The sequence below is a fragment of the Mobula birostris genome, chromosome 11, assembly GCF_030028105.1.
Source record: "Mobula birostris isolate sMobBir1 chromosome 11, sMobBir1.hap1, whole genome shotgun sequence".
Taxonomy (NCBI): domain Eukaryota; kingdom Metazoa; phylum Chordata; class Chondrichthyes; order Myliobatiformes; family Myliobatidae; genus Mobula; species Mobula birostris.
Genome location: NC_092380.1, coordinates 22,232,439 through 22,257,724, shown reverse-complemented (window position 1 = coordinate 22,257,724; position 25,286 = coordinate 22,232,439). Strand labels below are relative to the sequence as shown.

At 44.5% G+C, this 25,286-nt stretch overlaps 1 protein-coding gene across 5 annotated transcripts in view; it reads right to left on the bottom strand.

The window, feature by feature from the left end:
• med25 (mediator complex subunit 25) overlaps nt 1-25,286 on the bottom strand; it is an 83,975-nt gene that overhangs the window by 34,125 nt on the left and 24,564 nt on the right. For all 5 annotated transcript variants that reach the window (XM_072271898.1, XM_072271900.1, XM_072271899.1 and 2 more), the window contains 5 exons: nt 23,345-23,501; nt 20,202-20,377; nt 14,939-15,047; nt 13,358-13,575; nt 4,286-4,399 (listed from right to left, as the gene is read on the bottom strand). In XM_072271898.1, the coding sequence (XP_072127999.1) occupies nt 4,286-4,399; nt 13,358-13,575; nt 14,939-15,047; nt 20,202-20,377; nt 23,345-23,501 (774 nt within the window). The remainder of the gene's footprint in view (nt 1-4,285; nt 4,400-13,357; nt 13,576-14,938; nt 15,048-20,201; nt 20,378-23,344; nt 23,502-25,286) is intronic.

Here is a 25,286-nt window from a genome sequence, read left to right as displayed (position 1 = left end):
TTAAGTTCTGGCAATATCTTTGTAAATTTTCTCTGCACTCTTCAATTTTATTGATATCTTTCCTGTAGGTAAGTGACCGGAACTGCACACAACACTCCAAATTATGCCTGACCAATGTCAAACACGTCTTAACACCCCATCTCCTAACCCCAATACTTTGATTTATGAAGGCCAATGTGCCAAAACCTCTTTACAATGCTATCTACCTCTGACGCTACTTTCAAGGAATTATGAATTTACATTGCCAGATCCCTCTATTCTACCGCATTCCACAGTGCCTTACTACTCACCGTGCAAGTCCTATCTTGGTTTATCTTCCCAAAGTGCAACACCTCACACTTGCCTGCATTATATTCCATCAGCCATTTTTCAGCCCAGTTTTGCAGATGATCCAGATCCCTCTACAAGCTTTGATAAGACTTCTTCACTGTCTACTATGCCTCCAACCTTAGACCGTAAGAGATAGGAGCAGAATTTGGCTATTCAGCCCATTGAGTCTGCTCCGTCATTCATCATGGTTGATTTATTATCCCCGTCAACCAATTTCTCCTGCCTTCTACCTCTGACCCCTTGACTAATCAACAGCCTCTCAGCCTCTGCAATTTGCTGATCCAATTTACGACAGTATCATCCAGATGGTTGATATAAGTGACAAACAACAATGGATCTAGCACTGATCCCTGCAGCACACCAACAGTCACATACATCCAGTCAGAGGGGCAACCATTACTACCATTCTCCGGCTTTTCCTGCAAAGCCAGTGTCTAATCCAATTTACTACCTCATACTGAATGCCAAACAAGCGAACCTTTTTGACCAATTTCCTATGTGGGACCTCGTCAAAGGACTTACTAAAGTTCACGTCGACACACCCACTGCCTTGCTTTCCTCAACTTTCTTGGTAACTTCCTCAAAAAACTCTAAAATTTGTTAGACACGACAAAGCCATGTTGACTATCCCAGATCAGTCCCTGTCTATCTAAATACTTATGTATCCAATCCCTTAGAATACTTCACAATAATTTTTCCACTATTGATGTCATACTCACCAGCCTATAATTTCCCATCTTATTCTTACAGCCTTTCCTAAACAACGGAATAACATTAGTTATCCTCGAATACTCCAGCATCTCACCTGTTGCTAAGGACATTTTAAATATCTCTGCTAGGGCCCTTGTAATTTCTGCATTTGCCTCCCATAAGGTCTGAGGAAACACCATGTCAGGCCCCGAGGATTTAGCCACATAAAATTCGCCTCAGAACAGCAAACACCTCTTCCTCTGTAATCTGAATAGAGTCCATGCCCTCGCTGCTGCTTTGCCTCACTTCAATAGACTGTGCCCATCTCCCAAGTAAACAGAGATGTAAAATATCCATTTAAGATCTCCCCATCTCTTTCTGCTTCAAGCTAAATGATCAGTCTGATCTTCAAGGGGACCAATTTTGTCCCTTGCTTTCCTTTTGCTCTTAATATATCTGTAGAAACTCTTGAGATTCTCCTTTACTTGGTCTGCTAGAGCAACCTCATGCCTTCTTTTAGCCTTCCTGATTTCCTTCTTACTGTTTCTTGCATTTCTTATACTCAAGTACCTCATTTGTTCCTTCCTGTTTATATTACTATGCACTTCCTTCTTCTTAACCAGGCCTCAATATCTCTTGGAAACTAAGGTTCCTTAAACCTGTTATCCTTGCCTTTTATTCTGACAGGAACAGAAACTCTGAACTCTCAAAATTTCACCTTTGAAGGCCTCCAACTTACCAAGCACACCTTTGCTAGAAAACAACCTGTCCCAATCCACACTTGCCAGACCCTTTCTGATGTCATTAAAACTCCAATTTAGAACCTCAACCCAAAGACCAGAATTATCCATCTCCATAATTATCTTGAAACTAATAGCATTATGATCACCACATGCAAAGTGTTCACCTATACAAACTTCTGTCACCTCCCCTGTCTTATTCCCTAATAGTATCACATTCTCTTTAGTTGGGACCTCTATATATTGATTAAGGAAACTTTCCTGAACACGTTTAACAAATTCTACCCTATCGAGCTCTCTTGCGGTATGGGAGTCTCAGTCAATATGTGGAAAGTTAAAATCATCTACTATTATAATCTTATGTTTCTTTCAACAGTGCACAATCTCTACGAATTTACTCCTCTAAATCCTGCTGACTACTAGGTTGTCTATAATATAATCCCACTAATATGGGTGGCCCCTTTCTTATTCCTCAGTTCCACCCATATAGCCTCAGTAAACAAGGTCTCCAGTCTGTCCTGACTGAGCACTGCTGTGATATTTTCCCCGACTAGCAACGCCAGCCCTTCTCCTTTAATCCCTCCTGCTCTATTATATCTAAAACAATGGAGCTCTGAACACTGAGCTGCCAGTCCTGCCCCTCCTGCAACCTAGTCTCACTAATAGTAACAAAATCATAATTCCATGTGCTGATCCATGCTCTAAGCTCATCCGCTTTTTCTATGAAAATCCTTGCATTGAAATTTCATTAGTCTCACCATGCTCAACCATTTAATTCTTGACTTTTGCATGTAGACTTAACAACATCTTTCCCCACAACCGCTCTATTTGTTTTGTCACTCTGGTTCCCATTCCCCTGCAGTTCTAGTTTAAACACCCCGCCCAGCACCAGCAAAACTTTCTGCAAGGATATATAGACCCCACCAGTGCAAGCTGTCCCATCTGTACAGGTCCCCCCTTCCCTGGAAGAGAGCCCAATGATCCAAAAATCTGAAGCCCTTCCTCCTGCACCACTTCCTAAGTCACACCTTAAACTGTATTATCTTCCCTGTTTCTGGTGTCACTATTACATGGCACAGGTAGCAACCCTGGGGGGTTCTGCCCTTTAACTTAGCACCTACCTTCCTGAACACACTTTGCAGGACCTCATCACCCTTCCTACCCATGTCATAGGAACTGATGTGGACCACAACATCTGGCTGCTTATACTTCACTTAAGCTGTGAACTCGATCCGAGATATCCTTGACTCTGGCACCTGGGAGGCATCATACCATCTGGGAATCTCATTTGCTTCTTCTCTCCTCTTTCCTTTTGAACCACAGTGCCAGAGACCTGACCACCGTGACCTTCCTCTGCTAAGTCACCCCACCCCCCAACAAAATCCAAAGCAGTATACCTGTAATTGAGATAAATAGCCACAGGGGTACTCTGCACTGGGTGCCTATCCCCTTTCTCCCTCCTGATGGTTACTCAGTTACCTGTGTCCTGTCCCTTGGGTCAAACCACCTCCCTGAACGTCCCATCGATCAACTCCTCGGCCTCTCGAACAATCCGGAGTTCATCCAGTTCCAACTCCAGTTTCTTAACATAGCCTGAATGGAGCTGCAGCTGGATCCAACTACTTACAGGTGCAGTTGTCAGGGACACTGGAGGTCTCCCTGCCTTCCCACATTCTACAAGAGGAGCATTCCACTATCCTGTCTGGCATCCCCACTACTCTAACTCTCTAACTGTGCAACGAGAAAAATTAAACAAAAAAAAATCCACCTGCACCCTTCGCCCATCTCCCCAAAGCCTCAAATCCCCCACTCCAGCACTGGCCCACTCACAAAGTGGCCACTCCACTTAAACCCAATTTCTTTTTATTGGCCTTTGTCAAGGGCCTAATTACAAACGCCTAATTTTCTTTTTATTGGCCTTTGTCAAGGGCCTAATTACAAGGGCCTATATACACTCCAATGTCTCCTCAGAGACTTGGCACACATATGGCAAGAAAATTCTATGTTTTTCTTTGGAAATCTTTTGATGGGGCATTTTATGAGAAAGAGCAAAAGTTTCAGGAATTTGGATTACCACATGCTAGCACAATACCAGGATCGAACATTGAAAGGTCTAGATAGACATGGATGGTTTCTGGGGATGTCTAGGACAAGAGGGCACAGCCTCAAAACAGAAAAACATTCATTTAAAACAGACATAAGAGAAATTTCTTTAGCCAAGGGTCGTGAGTCTGTGGAATTTATTGCTATAGATGGCTGCGGAAGCCAAATCATTGGGTATCTTTAAAGTGGAGGTTGATAGTTTCTTGACTACTAAGGGCGCAAAGGTTACGGGGAAAAGGCAGGAGAATGGGGTTGAGAGGGATAATAAATCAGCTATGTTGCAATGGTGGAGCAGACTCAATGGGGTGAATGGCCTAATTCTGCTCTGGCTTATGCCATATTTTGAAGTATATCTCAGATCATACAGACTTTTTCTTTTAAATTAGTTCTATAAGCAAAATACCAGATGGGCTCTGTCTTACCTCCTGCCACTCCAAGACCCCGCTCCACGCTAGGATTTTATTGGCAACTGAACCGGGTGTGGGGGCTACAGTTACTCCACACACATTTCCAGCGCTTGTTCCAACACCTACAGTCTGTTTCCAAAACAAGAAAACATCTTAATTATTTAATTATAGGTGCAAAATTCTTCCTACTTTGTTTCCTTCATGTCTTAAAAGCATCAATTCAAAAAATCAGGCACAGTCACAGTCTTGACCGGGCTCAGTCAGACGCACAGAAGTAATTGCTGGCAAGACGGAAATGGGGAAGAACTCCCTGCCCAACTTTTCTTACATTGCTCCTTAAAACCTTTCCAGTCAAGCTTTCGGGTCAGCTGTCTTAACATCCCCTTAAGTAGTTCTCATATGACATGGGAGGGCATTCAGGAACCTTCGAATCCATTAATGATGATAAATCTCAGACCAGAGGGCACAGTCTCAGAATAGAAGGATGTCCCTTTAGAATAGAGATGAGGAGGAATTTCTTTAGCCAGAGGGTGGTATATCTATGGAATTTATTCCCACAGATGGCTGTAGAGGCCAAGCCACTGGGTGTATTTGCAGTGGAGGTTGATAGGTTCTTGATTATTAAGGGCATCAAAGGTTACAGGGAGAAGGCAGGAGAATGGAGTTGAGCGGAATTATAAATCAGCCATGATGAAATGGCAGAACAGACTCAATGTGCCACACGGCCTAATTCTGCTCCTATGTCTTATGGTCTTTGTAATCCCATCAATTCCATTCCCCATCAACTTCACCCTAAATCACCAACCACCCACCAGTATTTGCAGTCAGTACCTTTGCAGTTCATTAACCTAGTAACCAATTTTTTTTTTAAACCAGGAGAACTTGATGCTCATGTCCCCAGGTTGGAGGCTACGCAGACGGAATAAAAGGTGTCAAATAGAGAATTAACACAAGTAAAGGGAAAGATTTGGGAAAGGGATAAAAAATGAAAAAATTAAGTAAATAAGTACATAGGGATTGGATAATTATATCTGCGGGCAGGAGCAAGCATGAACAAATTAGGATATAAACACCTACAATGGTTGTTACATAGGCTTACATACAACATTTTGGACCAGTGGAAATGGTCCAGAGGAGTTATATGGAAACTATTATTACTATTTTTCTTAACAACTAATACCATTACTTAGCCTAATAGATTAGAATTACCACAGTACACTATTTAAGTGTCTAATTTCCTTTTATATCATCTCAATGTGTACTTAACAATGTATAAATAATTATAGTTTTATACATATAAAAAAATGGAAAAGGTTATATGTGTGAAAAAAGTACATATTTGTGAATTCCTTATCCAAATAAAAATAAAATTTAAAAAAAAATAAATAAATTACAAAAGAAAACAAAAAGGAATAAAAGGTGTCACTCCTCCACCCTGAGAGTGCCCTCCTCGTGGCACAAGACAACACCATGGACCGCATGCCAGAATGAGAATTGGTATTAAAATATTTGGCCACCAGGAAATTCCACTTTTGGCAGATGCAGCAAAGGTGCTCGACGAAACGGTTGGCCAAATTACGAAAGGTCTCATCAATGTAGAGGAGGCCGCATTGGGAGCGCCAGACACAACAGGCGCCCCAGCAGATTTGCAGGTGAAGTGCTGCCTCACCTGGAAGGACTGCTTGGGACCCTGAATGGAGTTGAGGGAGGAGGTGAATGGTCAGATGCAGCACTTTGGCTACTTGCAGGGATAGGCGTTGATAAGGATGAACAGACAAGGGAATCACAGAGGGAGCGATCCGTGCAGAAAGCAGAGAGGAGGAAGGAGGCAAAGATATGTTTGATAGTAGGAGATAACAAGAGGAACTTTATCACTGTTGAGGTGGGAGGAAGATGGGGTGAGTGCAGGGACTCACTGCTTTATTCTCTTTTTGCACCACTGCTGTATTGTTTTATATTTGTTTATTATAAGTTATTTTTTTCATGCATTGCACTTTACTGCCAGAAAACAAAATACTTCACAATTGTCAGTGATAATAAAGCTGATTCTGATCAACATTTTAGTAATTTACACAGGCAGGAAGGATTCCACCATGAAATTTGCTGGGGTAAATGCAAGCTCTGAGTATTAGTATTATTATTATTATTATTATTATTATGAGTATGGTCTACAAACTCAATAATAATAATAAAAGTACAATGTTTCCAAAAAGACCATAAAAGCCATCAAGTAGAAAGAATCGCCAGAACCTTGCTTGGCTGGCAGTGAGGATCCTTCCCCATCAAATCCCTTCTGAACTGTCACTCCCAACCCTGTGCAAATGCAATGATCATTCACTTCTTTGTGGACTGTGTTTTTGCCATGGTCTGCAAAAAAGATGGCAGCTGCATAAAGGACTCTGAGATCTAAAGGCTGTTCCCAGGGAGACAAGTACCGATCTGGTGAACAGAACACTTTGTTCTGCCCGAAACTTTGACCATTTCTATAGATGTGTGGTGGCGAGTATACTGACAAGCTGCATCACAGCCTGGTATAGAAACCAGACATCCCACCTCTCCCAGAAGTTCCAGGAGTCTCCCGCATTTGAGGCAGAACGCGCTGTTCTCAGTAAGGGCGAGGCAGAACGCTCTGTTCTCAGTAAGGGCGAGGCAGAACGCTCTGTTCTCAGTAAGGGCCTCACCTTTGTCCCCGTTCGCCCACACCTCAGCGAGTTCCGTGTTCGCCATGATGCGGAACTTTTCTTCCGCCGTCTCCGTCTTCTGCCTGCTCTGGATCTCTTTATCGCTAACTGCCGACGGGACATCAACCGTCTCGACTTCACCGCACCTTGTCCCCATTCCAACCTCACTCCTTCGGAACGCTCTGCTCTCCACTCCCTCCGCACTAATCCTAACCTTATTATTAAACCCGCCGATAAGGGGGGGTGCTGTTGTAGTCTGGCGTACTGACCTCTACCTTGCTGAGGCACAGCGACAACTCACGGATACCTCCTCTTATTTACCCCTCGATCGTGACCCCACTAAGGAGCACCAGGCCATTGTCTCCCACACCATCACCGACTTTATCCGCTCAGGGGATCTCCCATCCACTGCTACCAACCTTATAGTTCCCACACCCTGCACTTCCCGTTTCTACCTCCTACCCAAGATCCACAAACCTGCCTGTCCTGGCCGACCTATTGTCTCAGCTTGCTCCTGCCCCACCGAACTCGTTTCTGCATACCTCTACACAGTTTTATCACCCCTTGTTCAATCCCTTCCGACCTATGTTCGTGACACTTCTCACGCTCTTAAACTTTTCGATGATTTTAAGTTCCCTGGCCCCGACCGCTTTATTTTCACCATGGATGTCCAGTCCTTATATACTTCCATCCCCCATCAGGAAGGTCTCAAAGCTCTACGCTTCTTTTTGGATTCCAGACCTAATCAGTTCCCCTCTACCACCACTCTGCTCCGTCTAGCGGAATTAGTCCTTACTCTTAATAATTTCTCCTTTGGCTCCTCCCACTTCCTCCAAACTAAAGGTGTAGCTATGGGCACCCGTATGGGTCCTAGCTATGCCTGCCTTTTTGTTGGGTTTGTGGAACAATCTATGTTCCGTGCCTATTCTGGTATCTGTCCCCCACTTTTCCTTCACTACATCGACGACTGCATTGGCGCTGCTTCCTGCACGCATGCAAAACTCGTTGACTTTATTAACTTTGCCTCCAACTTTCACCCTCTCCTCAAGTTTACCTGGTCCATTTCCGACACCTCCCTCCCCTTTCTAGATCTTTCTGTCTCTGTCTCTGGAGACAGCTTATCCACTGATGCCTACTATAAGCCTACTGACTCTCACAGCTATCTGGACTATTCCTCTTCTCACCCTGTCTCTTGCAAAAACGCCACCCCCTTCTCGCAATTCCTCCGTCTCCGCTGCATCTGCTCTTAGGATGAGGCTTTTCATTCTAGGACGAGGGAGATGTCTTCCTTTTTTAAAGAAAGGGGCTTCCCTTCCTCCACTATCAACTCTGCTCTTAAACGCATCTCCTCCATTTCACGTACATCTGCTCTCACTCCATCCTCCTGCCACCCCACTAGGAATAGGGTTCCCCTGGTCCTCACCTACCACCCCACCAGCCTCCGGGTCCAACATATTATTCTCTGTAACTTCCGCCACCTCCAACGGGATCCCACCACTAAGCACATCTTTCCCTCCCCCACTCTCTCTGCATTCCACAGGGATCGCTCCCTACGCAACTCCCTTGTCCATTCGTCCCCCCCATCCCTCCCCACTGATCTCCCTCCTGGCACTTATCCGTGTAAGCGGAACAAGTGCTACACATGCCCTTACACTTCCTCCCTTACCACCATTCAGGGCCCCAAACAGTCCTTCCAGGTGAGGCAACACTTCACTTGTGAGTCGACTGGGGTGATATACTGCGTCCGGTGCTCCCGATGTGGCCTTTTATATATTGGCGAGACCCGACGCAGACTGGGAGACCGCTTTGCTGAACATCTACACTCTGTCCGCCAGAGAAAGCAGGATCTCCCAGTGGCCACACATTTTAATTCCACATCCCATTCCCATTCTGACATGTCTATCCACGGCCTCCTCTACTGTAAAGATGAAGCCACACTCAGGTTGGAGGAACAACACCTTATATTCCGTCTGGGTAGCCTCCAACCTGATGGTATGAACATCGACTTCTCTAACTTCCGCTAAGGCCCCACCTTCCCCTCGTACCCCATCTGTTACTTATTTTTATGCACACATTCTTTCTCTCACTCTCCTTTTTCTCCCTCTGTCTCTCTGAATATACCTCTTGCCCATCCTCTGGGTCGTACCCCCCCCCCCCGTCTTTCTTCCTGGACCTCCTGTCCCATGATCCTCTCGTATCCCCTTTTGCCTATCACCTGTCCAGCTCTTGGCTCTATCCCTCCCCTTCCTGTCTTCTCCTATCATTTTGGATCCCCCCCTCCCCCTCCAACTTTCAAATCCCTTACTCACTCTTCCTTCAGTTAGTCCTGACGAAGGGTCTCGGCCTGAAAAGTCGACTGTACCTCTTCCTAGAGATGCTGCCTGGCCTGCTGCATTCACCAGCAACTTTGATGTGTGTTGCGCATATTGATAGTGGCTCCTTGGCGCCCGGAAACTATATACAATATCCCGGAAATAGATTTTTTTGGTTGCAAGAGGGAGAGCAGGCATCCTGATTGGTCTCTCTTCGTGCTAAGGGTGGTCCCCAACCACCGGGCCGCGAGGAAACAATATGATTTGGCGATATGAAACGATATGAGTCAGCTGCACCTTTCCTCATTCTCTGTCACGCACTGTTGAATTTTAACACAGGCGAGGTCATCAGTGACCCGAGACATTCAAAGGAATGGGTCTGTGACCCATTTGTGAATGTCCCCAGTGAATCATCCATATCAGTGCGGGAAAAAGATCAACTCCTCGAGCTTGCAAATGACGGTGGGCTGAAAAGTATGTTTGACATAACATCTCTGCTGGCATTCTGGATCAAAGTCAAGGCTGAATATCCTGGGATAGCCACGAAAGCACTGAAAACGTTGCTTCCATTTCCAACATATCTCTGTGAAGCGGAGTTTTCTGCAATGAATGCAACGAAAACTAAATTGCGGAATAGACCGGACATAAGGAATCCCCTTCGACTATCGCAGTCTCCCATCACCCCTCGATAGGACCGTGTTGCAGGAAAACAAGCCCAGGGCTCCCACTGATTCAGCGATATTGGTGTGTTGCAATGATTTTATATGTTCATACGGGGAAAATATGCGCTCTGTGTTTAATATCCAAACATTACTTAAAATGTTATGATGCGATTGACTTACCACCTATATTCCGGTTGTGATTAACACCTCCGCCCCTGGTCAGCCGGTCCGCAAGAATATTGTCAATATTAAACCGGTCTACGGTGCAAAAACGATTGTGGACCCCTGCTAAGTAGACCTATCAGTTTTCTCTGTGGGCGGGCTTTACAGTCGACCTCAAAAATAATGACAGTGATGCTCGCTGCACTGTTTGCTACACTGACTTTTCTATTGCCCATGGTGGGTTAAGACTGTAAAAGACATGTTGAGGTGAGTTTAACAGGTGTCATTCGTTCATTAGCATAGCTAACGTTATTTAAACTAGCTGGCTGGCTGCTAAGGAGCTACGCTATTGATGTCCTACGTGATGAGGCCAAACTCCCTGTAGACTTGCTTAAAGTTGTAATAGAATAAACATGATAATATAATATAAGTACATATTTTAATGTCACATTTTCTGCATATACCCAACTTGGTTTACAGATTAGACAAAATCACGAAACAAAGTATTACATACACCCTTGGAGGTCGACGGGGGCGGGAGGGGAGATGAGGTTGCAGGGGGGCGGGGGTGCTACCTCACTGAAATGTGTTTCTGCAGGGTGGGATGTCTGTAGAAACACCAATGCCCTTGAATGGTAAACCCTACCAAAAGTGGCGGATATGTGCTAGTCCATCACCGGTAAAGCCCTTTCCACCACTGAGCACGTCTATATGAAGCACTGTCACAGGAAAGCAGCATCCATCGTCAGTGAACCTCATCACCCATGACACGTTTTCTTCTCGTTGCTGTCCTTAGGAAGAAGATACAGGAGCCTCAGGTCCCACACCACCAGGTTCAAGAGCTTCAACCACCAGGCTCTTGAACTGGGGGGATAATTTCACTCACCACATCACTGAACCGTTCTCACAACCTAAGGCCTCACTTTCAAAGACTCTTCATCTCATGTTCCTGATATTTATTTATTATCTCCTTTTTTGTTTTTTTGCATTTGCACAACTTGTTGTCTTTTGCACAATGGTCGAACTCTCAAGCTGGTGCATTGATTCTCTTATGGTTATTGGATTTATTGAGTGTGCCTGCAAGAACATGAATCTGAGGTTGTATATGGTGACACATATGTTAATAAATTTACTTTGAACTTGTTACTATTCTGGTCTAAGAAAGCATTTGCCAGTGAGTGTCGCTGACCGGTACAGTCCAGGGTGCAGGAGTACAGGTCGAGGAACACACTGAAGCTCAATGGAACCACCTTAAAGGCTCTACGCAGTAGGGCCACAGCCGAAGCTCCTGCGTGAGCCTCTTAAGCACTTCATAGATATAATGCTTAAGGGTGAAATGCAAGCTTCATTGCTGTATTGTAATATGCTGATTTGATGATATAAAGAATTAGTAAAGACATCCACTAACTCCCATGTCTACAAGGACTGCTGCCACAAGGAAACAGCATCCATCTAGGACCAGCATCATCCAGGCCAAAATAATATAAGAACATAAGAAATAGGAGCAGGAGTAGGCCATCCGGCCCATTGAGTCTGCCCCACCATTCAATACGATCGTGGCTGATCTGTCTGTAAACTCAGCTCCATCTACCCGCCTTTTCCCCATAACCCTTAATTCCTTTACTATGTAAAAATCTCAGCCGGCTGGTGGCGTAGTGGCATCAGCGCCGGACTTCGGAGCGAAGGCTCCCGAGTTCAAATCCAGCCGGCTCCCTTGCACACTTTCCATCCATGCTGGGTTGAGCGCCGAGCTAGCAACTCGGCCTTGTAAGAATAAGAAAGCCTGCTTAAAACAAACTCCGTCATGACGGCGTCCCAATGACCCCACTTGGAGTTAAGAGCTTTCTTCTTCTTCATGTAAAAATCTCTCTAACTGTATCTTAAATATATTTAGTGAAGAAGCCTCAACTACTTCCCTGGGCAGAGAATTCCACGCATTCACCACTCTCTGAGAAAAACAGTTTCTCCTCATCTCCGTCCTAAATCCTCTCCATTGAATCTTGAGGCAATGTCCCCGAGTTCTAGTCTCACTTTCCTGCTGCACAACAGCATGCTGCAATCTTTCACTATTTAAATAATAATCTGCTCTGCTATTATTCCTTCCAAAGTGGATGATCTCGCATTTACCAACGTTGTATTCCATCTGCCAGACCCACTCACTAAACCTACCTATACCCCTCTGCAGACTCTCCACATCCCCTGTACAATTTACTTTTCCACTTAGTTTAGTGTCATCAGCAAATTTTGCTGTGCTACACTCAGTCCCCTCTTCCAAATCATCAATGTAAATGGTAAACAGCTGCGGGCCCAGCATCGACCCCTGCGGCACCCCACTCGCCACCAACTGTCAACCAGAGAAACACCCACTTATACCAACTCTCTGCCTTCTATTGGTTACTTTCTGATATCCCAAGGATGTAGCCTGGAAAACAAGCATGCCTTCGGGGTTCTGGAATTTTGTGGCTCTGGAGACGTGCCCCTGACTGAAGCATCACGGGAGAACACGGAACATCGGCAGCAGCGGGTGAGATGCCAGGGGAGCTGCGCCTTTTGGGGGCCGACTCTCCGGGCGCAGAGCTCGAGAAAGGTGACACAACAGTCTTCTAACATTGTAAATCAGTGAGTTGTTTGTTATGTCTCCCCTCTTGCTGTGAAATGGGAACACCTCAATTTCCCGTATTAGGGAGAGAAAGAGTCTGTGACATGTCGAATTACCGGGTGAATGAGTGATCTTTGAGGTACTGCAAGTCTGTTCCTCTATTGTTGCTTGTTGCATACTTGAGTGCTTGGTAGAGGGCGCTGATGCTTTTTTGCTGGTGGGAGCGGGGAGGTCGTTGCTTTGCTGCTGCTTGTGTGTGGGGGGGAGGCTTTGGGATTCTAACATTTAACTGTCATTCACTTTATGGGGCACTCCCCTGTTTTTGTGGATGTTTGTGAAGAAAACGAATTTCAGGATGCATATTGTATTCATTTCCCTGACATTAAATGTACCTCTTGAACTATTGACTCACTTTCAAGGACTCTACAACATAAGTTCTCAGTATTACTTATTTGCATTTTTTATTTGCATAGTCGTTGTCCGTCAGTCTTTGTTATTTATAGTTTTTCTTAAAATCTGTATTTTTATGTAAATGACTGTGAGAAAAATTAATCTCAAGGCAGTATAAGGTGACATATGTACTTTGTATAATAAACTTACTCTGCAATCTGCCTCTATGAATTAAGTATATTTTGCAAATTCAAAAATAAGAGTGTTATGGTTTTACCCACCAAGGACTGCTGGCTGGCCTGTTGTGTAGCCTGTGGAACTCCCGTGGTGACCGTGGATACCAGGCTCGACTGTGCTGCTGCCGCAGTCATCATGGACGCTGTAGATGGGATGACTTTGGCCATACTGGCCACAGGGGTGGACGCTAATGTCTGCGAAGTAGCCTGGCTGAACATCGCTCCGACACCCGACACAGGGGGTATCTGGTTGACTGCAGGAACTGTGGGGCAGCAAAGAGACAACCAACGGGTGAGCAGGGAATCCGCTTCTACAAACTTGATCAAGTCTACAGGCGCTGGAAATCCAGGCAACACGTTCAAACTGCTGGAGGAACTCAGCAGACCAGGCAGCATCTGTGGGAAAGTGCAAACAGTCGATGTTTTGGGCCGAGATCCTTCATCAATTTGAAGAGTCTCAGCCCGAAATGTCGACCATTTGCACTTTTCCATAGACGCTGCCTGGCCTGCTGAGTTCCTCCGGCATTTTGTGTGAATCTGCTTTTACACTTTGTTTTGCCTGTGACACAGCAGCAAGAATATACTGTATCCCTAAAACAATTTTCTTCTTCTAAAGGCAACTAGAGTAAAATTCCATACACACTGGCTTCAAATACTTCTCCCATGGCCATACCTGGCTAAGGCTGAAGTGTGCAAGACATGGCTGTACAAGTAATACTATCCAAGTAAAACTCTGTCACTTAACTAACCACTGTACTAACTCTTCACAAAGCCTTCAAAAGACACTTATGAAACTGAAACGGCAATTGATTCTGCCACGTCGACCTTTCCCATCAAATGGCTTCAGCTCTGTGATTTCATCCCAGTTACCAAACAGTGATTAAGGATTGCTTGATATTTCCTTGATTCCCAACTTTCCCCCTCCACTTATTTCAGGGTAGCGATGCCCTCACTGAATGCAGACTCAATAGCATCTCCAAATCACAGGGTACAGGCTCGTATTACAACGTGCCCGTTAGATCAAGTCAACATTTTACACTTTACATCAGATATTGTAACAGTACCATACTCCCTTTAAACCTATTGGAGCCCTGTTCCCTAGAAACTTAAATTTAGTGAGAAATTTACTACTTTACTATACTGTGCAATATCTAAAAAACCAAGATGAAAGGCGAACTGTATTGTTAAGATAAAGATTAGCTTTATGTCACCTGTATATTGAAACAGTCAAATGTATCATTTTGAGTCAAATCAAATCAGCAAAGGTGTGCTGTATCACCACACTTCCAGCGCAAACATAACATGCCCACAATTTGACTGTACGTCATTGGAATGTGGGAGGAAAATGGAGCACCCACGTGGTTACAGGAGAACATACAGACAGTGGTGAGAATTGAACTCCAATCAGCGATCGCCTACGCTGTAAAGTGATTGCACTAACCACTATGTTACCATGCTGCCCCTAACATCCAGCAGTCCAGAACATCTGCCAGATCGGCACCAAATCCCGATCGTGCCAGCTAAGTGAAGTTCTACTCTCCTGCTCTTGGGCTGACAGGAGAGTGCACAAAATCACACAGCCCAGTTTATGATCTAGTCACAGAATTTTCGGCGTTTTGCTCTTACATCGATTGGTTGATGGGACCACAGCTGCTTTCGCTTGATTGGTCGCTGTTTCCAAGGCAATCTGAGCTGCAGCCTGAGCACCAGCAAGGGAGCCTGATGCTGCGGGCCCCTGCAGACAAGAGAGGAGTTAAAAGTGAGAGATAGATTCCACAATTAACACTGATGTAGTAAAACCCCAAAACTAATTTATAAACACAGATCCAGAGTAACAAATGCAGAATGGATAAACTGAGCAGGTCAGGCAGCAACTATGGAAAGGGAAAAGAGTCGACATTTTGGACTGAGACCCTTTATCAGGACTTCACATAACTCAGTGGCCACTTTTTAAGGTACAAGTGTGGAACCCAGTGTGGTCTCTGCTGTTGTAGCCTATCCACTTCAAGGTTCAATGTGCTGTGCATTCAGAGATGCTCTTCTGCACATCACTGTTCTATTGCATGGTTACCTGACTCAGCTTGAACCAGTCTGGCCATTTTCCTCTGACCTCTCTCATAAAAAGACATTTTCGCCTACAGAGCCACCGCTCACTGGATGTGTTTTGTTTTTCTCTGTAAACTCTACAGACTGTTGTGCATGAAAATCCCAGGAGATCAGCAGTTTTTGAGATACTCAAACCACCCCACCTGGCACCAATAATAACTTCACAGTCAAAGTCATTTAGATCACATTTCTTCCCCATTCTGATGTTTGGTCTGAAGAACAACTGAACATCTTAACCCTAATGCATAAAAGGATGCAGACCAGTTACTGTCACCATTGGCTGATTAGATAACTGCATTAACAAGCAGGTGTACCTAATAAGTGGCCACTGAGTTAACCCCTCTTCTATAAGACATGGATTTGCAGCATCACGGTTCACAATGATTCTTAGTAAACAAATTAAACATTAAAATACAAGATTGTGCAAACCAATACGAGTTTACTACAGGAGCACTTTGTCAACATGGGGATCCAGTCACAATGATTTCAATGAGGAAACAGCTCACAGTTTTCTGGAGGTCTTTAACAGGACCAGATTTATTTATCACATGTACGTCAAAGCATAGGGTGAAATTCTGCTCCTGTGTTTTATGGTTTAAAGGCAAGTCCTCCAGGGCACTGCAATGCTTTAGGACAGCACCTCTGCTGTTACACTCAAAGCAAACCTCTCACCCTTGGCTGCAGAATGCTCCCTCAGCCTTAGTGTCTGCAAGGGGTAAAAAATCGTTGCGTCACCACCAGGCAGACTGTACCACAGTGTCAGGGCAAGGACTGTTGGGCTGGATAACAGCTTCTTCTCCCGGGCAATGGGACTTCTGAACACCCCACACACATTATTTATAGAATCACAGAAAACTACAGCACAGAAACAGGCCCTTCGATCATCTAGTCCGAAACCTTTCAAGCTGCCTACTCCCATCAATGTGTACCAGAACCACAGCCCTCCATACCCCTACCATCCATGTACCTACCCAAACTTTACTTAAATGTTGAAATCAAACTCCCATGCACCACTTGTTCTGGCAGCTCATTCCACACTCTCACGATCCTCTGAGTGAAGAAGATTCCCCTCATATTCCCCTTAAAGTTTTCACCTTTCACCCTTAACCCATGCCCTCTTGTTGCAGTCCCACCCAACCTCAGTGGAAAAAGCCTGCTTGCATCTACCGTATCTGTACCCAACTTTGAATACCTCAATCAAACCTCCTTTGACAGCACCAGTAGCACTGTTGTGCACTTAACTATATGTTTTATATGAATTTTAAATCAACTTGTATATCTACAGAATACTTTCATTTTAATGTTATCGTGCTAATATTATTTTATGTGCTGTATGTGATATATGTACTGCGTTTTTCACCTTGGTCCCAGAGAAACATTGTTTCATTTAGCTCCATACATGTACACGGTTGAATGACAGCAAACTTGAACTTAAATTTAAATCTGAAAGCCACATCATCATAATTTGCCCATGAATAGTTTTGATCTCAAATGACTGGGAAGAAATCCAGGGGAAAAAAATCATACTGCACAACAGTATCATTATCTATTGTTTATGGTTTCTTAAGGCTGTCATAGCTGGAGGTGGTAATGGGGATGAGCTCCCACTGCCTATTAAATAAATGCTCCCAATGGTGTGTGCCTCAAATAGCCTCTGACAACCAAATGCAGCTCCTGGCCTTTCCGTGTGGCTTAGCTATACCGGTGGAACCATTTTGACTAACAGGAGAAAGAGCAAAGGCAGGTTATGGGCATCTTAAAACCAGTCGCTTTGGGCAGATGGGGCTCATCAGCTGTGGTTGGCAGCTCATGTAGGAGAAGGAAAACTCTGATTTCAAACCTCCGCTGCCTTGCAGCTACACTCACTCATGGGGAAGGCTTCAGGAGTAAACCCTGAGGGAAAAATCCGGAGCTGGAGTCCCTAAGACAGGGGTTCCCAACCTTTTTTGCACTGCGGACCGGTTTAATATTGACAATATTCTTGTGGACCGGCCGACCGGGGGGGGTGGGGAAGGGGGTGGGTAGGGTTGCCAACGAACAAGAGTAGCAGTCAAATGCGTTGTTTACCCAAAAGACTACAATGACCATGAAGCCTTGCGCAGGCACCAATGCGCATGCGCGTCGTGACCTGCCAATTCCTTCCACCCCCCCCGCCCCCCCCCCCCAAAGCAAATCCTTTTTGGCGATTCTGTTCGTGGGGGTGGGTGTTAATCACTACCGGAATATAGATGATAAGTGGGTAATACACTCAATTTTGTTTCTAAAAGGGTTTATCTAATGAATTTAATATTAAACACACAGCACATATTTTCCTCACATGGATATAATGATAAGTCAATTATCAGGGGAGTTTGAGGTGTTGAACGAACTTCCAGTAGAAGTGGCAGAAGCAGGTTCGATATGACCATTTAAAGAAAAATTGGATAGGTATATGGAGAGGAAAGGAATGGAGGGCTGAGTGCAGGTCAGCGGGACTAGGTGAGAGTAGCGTTCAGCATGGACTAGAAGGGCCGAGATGGCCTGTTTCCGTGTTGTAATTGTTATACGGTTATATAGGTCACTTATAAGTCAATAGCATCATAACATTTTAAATAATATTTGGATATTAAACGCACAGCACATATTTTCCCCGTATGAACATATAAAATCATTGCAACACACCAATATCGCTGGATCAGTGGAAGCCCTGGGCTTGTTTTCCTGCAACAACACGGTGCCATCGAGGGGTGATGGGAGACAGCGATACTCGAAGGGGGTTCCTTATGTCCAGTCTATTCCGCAGTTTAGCTTTCGTTGCATTCATTGCAGAAAACTCCGCTTCACAGAAAAATGTTGGAAATGAAAGCAACGTTTTCAGTGCTTTCGTGGCTATCTCAGGATATTTAGCCTTGACTTTGATCCAAAATGCCAACAGAGATGTTATGTCAAACATACTTTTCAGCCCGTCGTCATTTGCAAGCTCGAGGAGTTGATCGCCTTCCCGCCCTGACACGGATGACGCACAGGTCATGACCTCGCATGCGTAATGGTTGATCAGTGGTCGTGACAGGGAATGAGGAAAGGTGCAGCTGACCAAATCATATCGCTTCCTCGCGGACCGGTAGCGCATGCTCTGCGGCCCGCTACCAGTCCGCGGCCCAGTGGTTGGGGACCGCTGCCCTAAGACAGTCTTACACTGAGTTCAATGCCAATGGCAACTCCTGCGACTCTATTGGTACCAAAACTGCCGTTCCTTTGGGTTCACAAGCTGTGTGGAGAGGGGGAGCTTGATACATGGGCAACAGCTTGCTCTCCATATCGTACTGCCCAGGCTTGCGTATCTAGACAGCTAGGACACAATATCCATGGTCAACTCTGACCGACAGAGGCCTCAGCAGCCTGGAATTACAGGGGTGTATGTGGTGTCCAGTGATGGGTAGTACCTCTGGCAAAGGGGCTTGTCGTATCCATCCTGGGGCACCTGTGGCTTCCAGTAGCTGTTTTCATGCCACAAGTTGGTACACCAGTTCAACTGGCGGGCTAAACCAAGTGATGGTAGCCAATTGGCCTCACAGGGACGTGCCCGGCCTAGCATGCAACGGCAGCTCCAGAGGACTGAGCGGATGAGACTAACAGTGAGGATGCAAGGTAGTTCTGCAACACTTAATGGAAAGACAGAGGGCATCAAAACATGGAACACAGAACAATAGAGCACAGGAATGGGCCTTTTGGCCCACAATGTTATGCCAAACCAATTAAATTGTTAATTGAATGGCTAATCAAACTAATCTCTTCTGCCTACACTATGTCCATATCATTCCATTTTCCTCACATTCATGAGTCTATCTGAACATCTCTTAAAATTCTCACGTGTCTGTCTCTACCACCACCACCCCAGGCAGCGTATTCCAAGCACCCACCGAGCTGTGTAAAAAACATACTCTTCACACCTCCTTTGAAATCACTCCCTCACTTTAAATGCATGCCCTCTGGTATTAGATATTGCAACCCTTGGAAAAGGGTATTGTCCATCTAATTCTATTTATGCCCCCTCGATCTTATAATCCTCTATCACAGCTCCCCTCAGCCTCTCCACTCCAGAGAAAACAACCCAAGTTTATCCAAACTTGTTATAGGACATGCCCTCTAATCCAGACAACATCCTGGTAAAATTCTTCTGCACCCTCTCCAAAACCTCCACATCGTTCCTGCAATGGGATAACCAGAACTGTATGCAACAATCCAGTGCAGCCTAACTAGAGCTTTATAAAGGTGCAACATAACTTCCTCACTTTTGAACTCATTGCCTTGACTAATAAATCCAAGCATACCATATGCCTAATTATCCACCCTATCAATCTCTCAAATATTGAGATCAAATCTGCATTCACCACTTCCGTTGGCAGCTCATTCTACACTGTCATCATCCTCTGAATAAAGTACCCTCTCAGGTTCCTCTTAATATTTTATCTTTCATCCTTAACCCATGTCCTCTCGTTCTAGTCTCACATAAACTTCAGTGGAAAAAGCATGCTTGCATTTACCCTATAACTTTGTATACCTTTATCAAATCTCCCCTCGTTCTCTTACGCTCCAGGGAATAAAGTCCTACTCTATTCAGCCTTTCCCGATACCTCAGGTCTTCAAGTCCCAGCAGCATCCTTGTAAATTTTCTCTGCACTTTGAGAAGTCAAAGGGCTCGTCAGCATCACAGTTCAAATTAGGTAGCAAAGGCCATTCGTCTCAGCCAGCCAACAGCAGAAGTTTGAGTGAGTTAGATGAAAAGGCAGCTACATGCATCTACCTGATATGCTTGTGAGACGGAAGGGATTGCCTGGGGCTGAGATGGTGGTTGTGATTGCGACAGTTGGGGTGCCTGCGACTGACTGGACAATAGACTTGGCTGCTGTTGTACTGACGACTGTGGCTGCGGTGGGACTGGTTTCTGTGGCACCGTGTTGGTTGCTACTGTCCCTCCACCTGAATGGGCACAAAAAATAGTCAATGTGGACCAATGATTAGCTAAAGAGAACACTTCCATTTTTAAAATAAGTGCACGTTACGAACTTCCAATGACTTATTGGTGGAGATGGCACAGTTGTTCATGAGTGTGCAATGAACTGCTACGTTCACTTTCTCACAATATTACAATACTTGCCCCAGAAAGTCTGTCTAACTTAAGTGGCCATATTTTTGCAAGTTTCAAGTTAATCACAAGAACAATCCTGCAATGAAACAGCAAACATTTGAAGAGCTTTTGATGGCATTGGACTTGTATTTGGAGGAGTTTAGAAGAATGAGGGGGGAATCTCATTGAAACCTATTGAATATTGAAAGGTTTATATACAATGGACATGGAAAGGATGTTTCCTATAGTGGAGAAGACTAGGACCAGAGGGCACAGCCTCAGAATAGAAGGATGTCTGTTTAGAATAGAAATGAGGAGGAATTTCTTTAGGCAGGGGGTGGTTGAAACTGTGGAATTCATTGTCATGGACAGCTGTGGGGGCCATTTCATTTGGTATATTTAAAGTGGAGGTTGCTATGTTCTTAATGAGTAAACATGTCAAAGGTTACAGGGAGAAGGCAGGACAATGAGGTTGAGAGGGTTAATAAATCAACCCTGGAGTGGTGAAGACTCAGATGGGCTGAATGGCCTTATGCTCCTGTCTTATGGTCTAAGCAGAGAAAGGTACAAGTTTGGTCTTCAAATTGAAGTCTTAAACTGGCGGAAGGCTGGTTTCAATAAGAGCAACAGAGAACGACAAAAGCAGACTAGAAGCACATGGTTGAAGGAAAAACAACATCTGACAAGTTGGATTTTTCTTTTAAAACAGTTCGTAAAAGTTCAGTAGGGTAAAAGGAATGGTTTGCAGAATTAAGAAAACTTGGATAACAAAAGTTATTGAAGATTTGATCAAGGGAAAAAAAGGAAGCATATTATAGGTATCGCTGACTACAATCAAGTGAGTCTCATGAGGAATAAATAAGATTAAAGAGAATCTCTAATTATTCTAAACATTAGGAGCAAAAGGGAAAGAATGGGTCTCCTTAAGGACCAAAGGGGTATTCTACACGTGGGGCCAGCTGTCCTAAATGAATATTTCCATGGTATTTGCCATGAAGACTGGAGCATTTTCTGCCTGGAGGTTGGTGGCCTGATAATCTATTCTGGGACCCCTGCTCTTTGTGATTTTAGTAAATGACTTGGATGAGGAAATGGAAGGGTGGGTTACTAAGTTTGCAGATGACATGAAGGTTGGTGGTGGTGTGGATAGTGTAGGAGGTTATTGTAAGCTACAACAGGACATTGACAAGATGCAGAGCTGAGCTAAGAAATGGCAGATGGAGTTCAACACAGTAAAGTGTGAAGTGAAGGTCGAACTTCAGGACAGAATACAGGGTTACTGGCAAGATTCAGAGCAGTGTGGAGGGACAAAGGGAACTTGGAGTGCAAATCCATGGATCCCTCAAAGTTGTAGAAGACCAGGCTCTGTCAGTAACCTGACTTTGTGTGTCATTTTTTTAAAAAATTGGGAGGGCAGCTCTACAACTCACACCTCCAATCTCATCTCATTGATTGGAACACCTGACTCCAAATAGCTTTTGCAGACGGCATTACCCCAGAGGTTCACATACTTTTTCCAACCAATACATGTAATACTGAATCATTTTTTCTTAATAAATGGACAAGTATAATGTTTTTTATGTTATTTATTTAATTGGGTTCTCTTTATCTAGTTTTAGGACTTGCATGAAAATCTGATCATATTTTTGGTCATATTTATGCAGAAACAGAGAAAATTTCACAAGGTTCACAAACTTTCTTGCACCACTGAAGTCTAAGTGGACGGCCAGAGGAGCCATAATTTTAAGGTGATTGGAAGAAAGTATAGAGGAGATGTCGGAGGTAGATTTATTTCCTACCTCGAGTGGTGGGTGTATGGAATGTGCTACAGGGGTGGAGGCAGAGGCAGATACATCTGGGGCATTCAAGAAACCCTTAAGCATATGAATGATAGAAAAATGGAGGGGTATGTAGGAGGGAAGGGTCAAGGTTAAATGGTTGGCACAACTTTGTGGCTGAAGAGCCCATATTGTGTAGTGATGGCTTCTTACAGCTCAGAGTGACGGAGCTCGGAGCTCAGTTCTGCTGCTGTCTGTAAGGAGTTTGTATGTTCTCCGGTGACAGCGTGGGTTTCCTCCAGGCTGTTCTGGTTTCATCGCAGAGTCTAAATGCCGATCAGTAGGTTAATTGGTCATTGTAAACTGTCCTGTGATTAGGCTCATGTTGAACAGCTGGGCTGCTGGTCAGTAGGACTCTTTGGGCTGGAGGGGCCTGGTTCCGCGCTGTATCTTTACATAAATAATAACAACACTTCGACACGGACAAGAGAGGCAAAGGACCTATCTCTATAAACTCAAAGGCATTTTAAAGGGGTGTCTGAAGAAGTATCATCATCATTACTCTCCAGCAGCCTCTGCTGAGAAATACACATGCAAGTGAAGTGTCTAATGAAGTCAGCGTGAGGCAGCGGCTGCCATTCTCTGCGACGGAATAACCTGCCAATGCTCACTATCAAGGTGCATTTGTGAGAGACACTGGAAAGTAATATTTTAAGATGGAGAAAGGAAAAAAGTAAAGCCCTGAGCCCCTTTTAATTGTAGTAGTGTGATCAATTGAATCGAGTATGATGCTTTTCTAAGGGGATGCCTATTGGTGGCTATAGAGGGCACCTGGATCCGGGATCCACGTGTTATCTTTGAAATGTTTCCTTTGCCCACCAGGGGCTATTTGCACAGCAAGTTATTGATGACACTGAATACACAACACTTCGAGATGTTTTCTGAGAAACATGTTAATTGTTGTATTGCTCAGTATTGCTGATGCCCGGAGGTTCACAGCTTACGGCGTAACAGGTGGCCAGTGGAAGTGGTGGTCCTTACCTGGAAGTACTATCCCCCGAATCATGATCATATGGCGAGGATCCTGGCTGTAGTCCTTTAGCTGAGTCTCTATGACACCACTCAAGGCTGCTTTTTCAAAAAGCACTCTCAAGGCAGGCAGCTTACGAGGGGAGACCACGGAGAAATGGATCCCTCTCTGCACAATCGCACAATGCAACGTGTTATTAAAGGATGGTGGGAGGAAGGGGAGAGAAAACACAGATATAACCATACACACACGGTACGGATTCTCTTGCACCATTTTTTCCAGTATGAACAAGATGATAGGTAAAAGTGAACGCCGTGCTCTCAACCTATGAACTCACTTTACGAGGACTTGATAACTCATGTTCTCAGTGTTGTTTATTTGTTTTTGTATTTGCCCAATTTGTCTCCTTTTGCACATCTGTTGCTTGTCAGTCTTTGCTTGTGTGTAGTTTTACATTGATTGTATTACATTTCTTTGATTTATTGTGTATGCCTGCAAGAAAATGAATCCCAGGATAGTATATGGTGATATACGCACTCAGTGGCCACTTTATTAGGTACATCTGTAAACCTGCCTGTTAATACAAATATTTAATCAACCAATCATGTGGTAGCAACTCAATACATAAAAGCATACATGCATGGTCAAAAGGTTCAGTTGTTGGCAGACCAAACATCAGATGGGGAAAAAATGTTGCTTCCACTAGCAGTTGAGTACCTGGACCCTGAGTTCTAGAGTCCCTTCACTCAAACCTTTCCACCTTAATTATTTCCTGCTATAAGATGTGAACCATGCTTTGGTCAACTGCCACAATTAGCTTTTATCTATCCTTGATTTAAGCTTTTGTTTTGTTTGATAACCATAAAACATAGGAGTAGAGTTAAGGCCATTCAGCCCATTGACTCTACTCCACAATTCGATCATGGCTGATTTATTATCCCTCTCAATCCCATTCTCCTGCCTTCTCCCATAATGGGAGAGGAAATCTCCTTAATATTTAAACAATATACTTGCACACATAACAAGAGAAAGTCTAAAACACATAATTTGACTATTCAATAAAATTGCAATTGGTATGCACCTCACTATCACCATCCTGGGGGTGGGGGTGTGTCCACCAACCAAATACTTAACTGGATTAGCAACATAAACACAGTCATTTCAGGGAAATAAATAGTCAACATTTTGGGCTGAGATCCTTCATCAGCACGAGAAAGGAAGTCAACAGAAGCCAGAATAAAAAGGTAGGAAGAGAGGGAGGAATAAAAGGTGGCAGGTGATAGGTGAGACCAGGTGAGAGGGAAGATGGGAGGTGGGGGGATCTGAAGTAAGATGCTGGGAAGCGGTAGGCAGAAAAGGTAAAGGGTTGAAGGAGGATTCTGACAGGGGAATAGAGTGGACCATGGAAGAAAGGGAAGGAGGAGGGTACCAGAGGGAGGCGATGGGCAGGTGAGAACGGAGCCAAAATGGGGGGAGGGGGGTGGGGGGGGGGAGAAATTACCAGGTGTTAGACAAATTGATGTTCATGCCATCAAGTTGGAGGCTACCAAGACAGAATTTAAGGTAACACACATAAAAGTTGCCGGTGAACACAGCAGGCCAGGCAGCATCTCTAGGAAGAGGTACAGTCGACATCTCGGGCCGAGACCCTTCATCAGGACTAAGTGAAAGAAGCGCTAGTAAGAGAATTTAAAGTGTTGCTCCTCCAACCTGAGTAACCTGATTAGCAGACATCCCCACTTCTGACCTTGTGGAAGAAAGGCCAGCAGTGAAGAATCTGAAGTTGGTTGGACAGAGGAGTGTTCAGTGACAATGTTACACTGGAAGGAATGAGGACTAAACTCAATCCTGCCTTATATTTGACAGACTTGGCATGTTTCCACATGGATTCCTTCGGAAAACTGGCAGTGAGAGCTCTGACCCTCTTCCTCTTTTTATCCCAGAGTGCTGAGA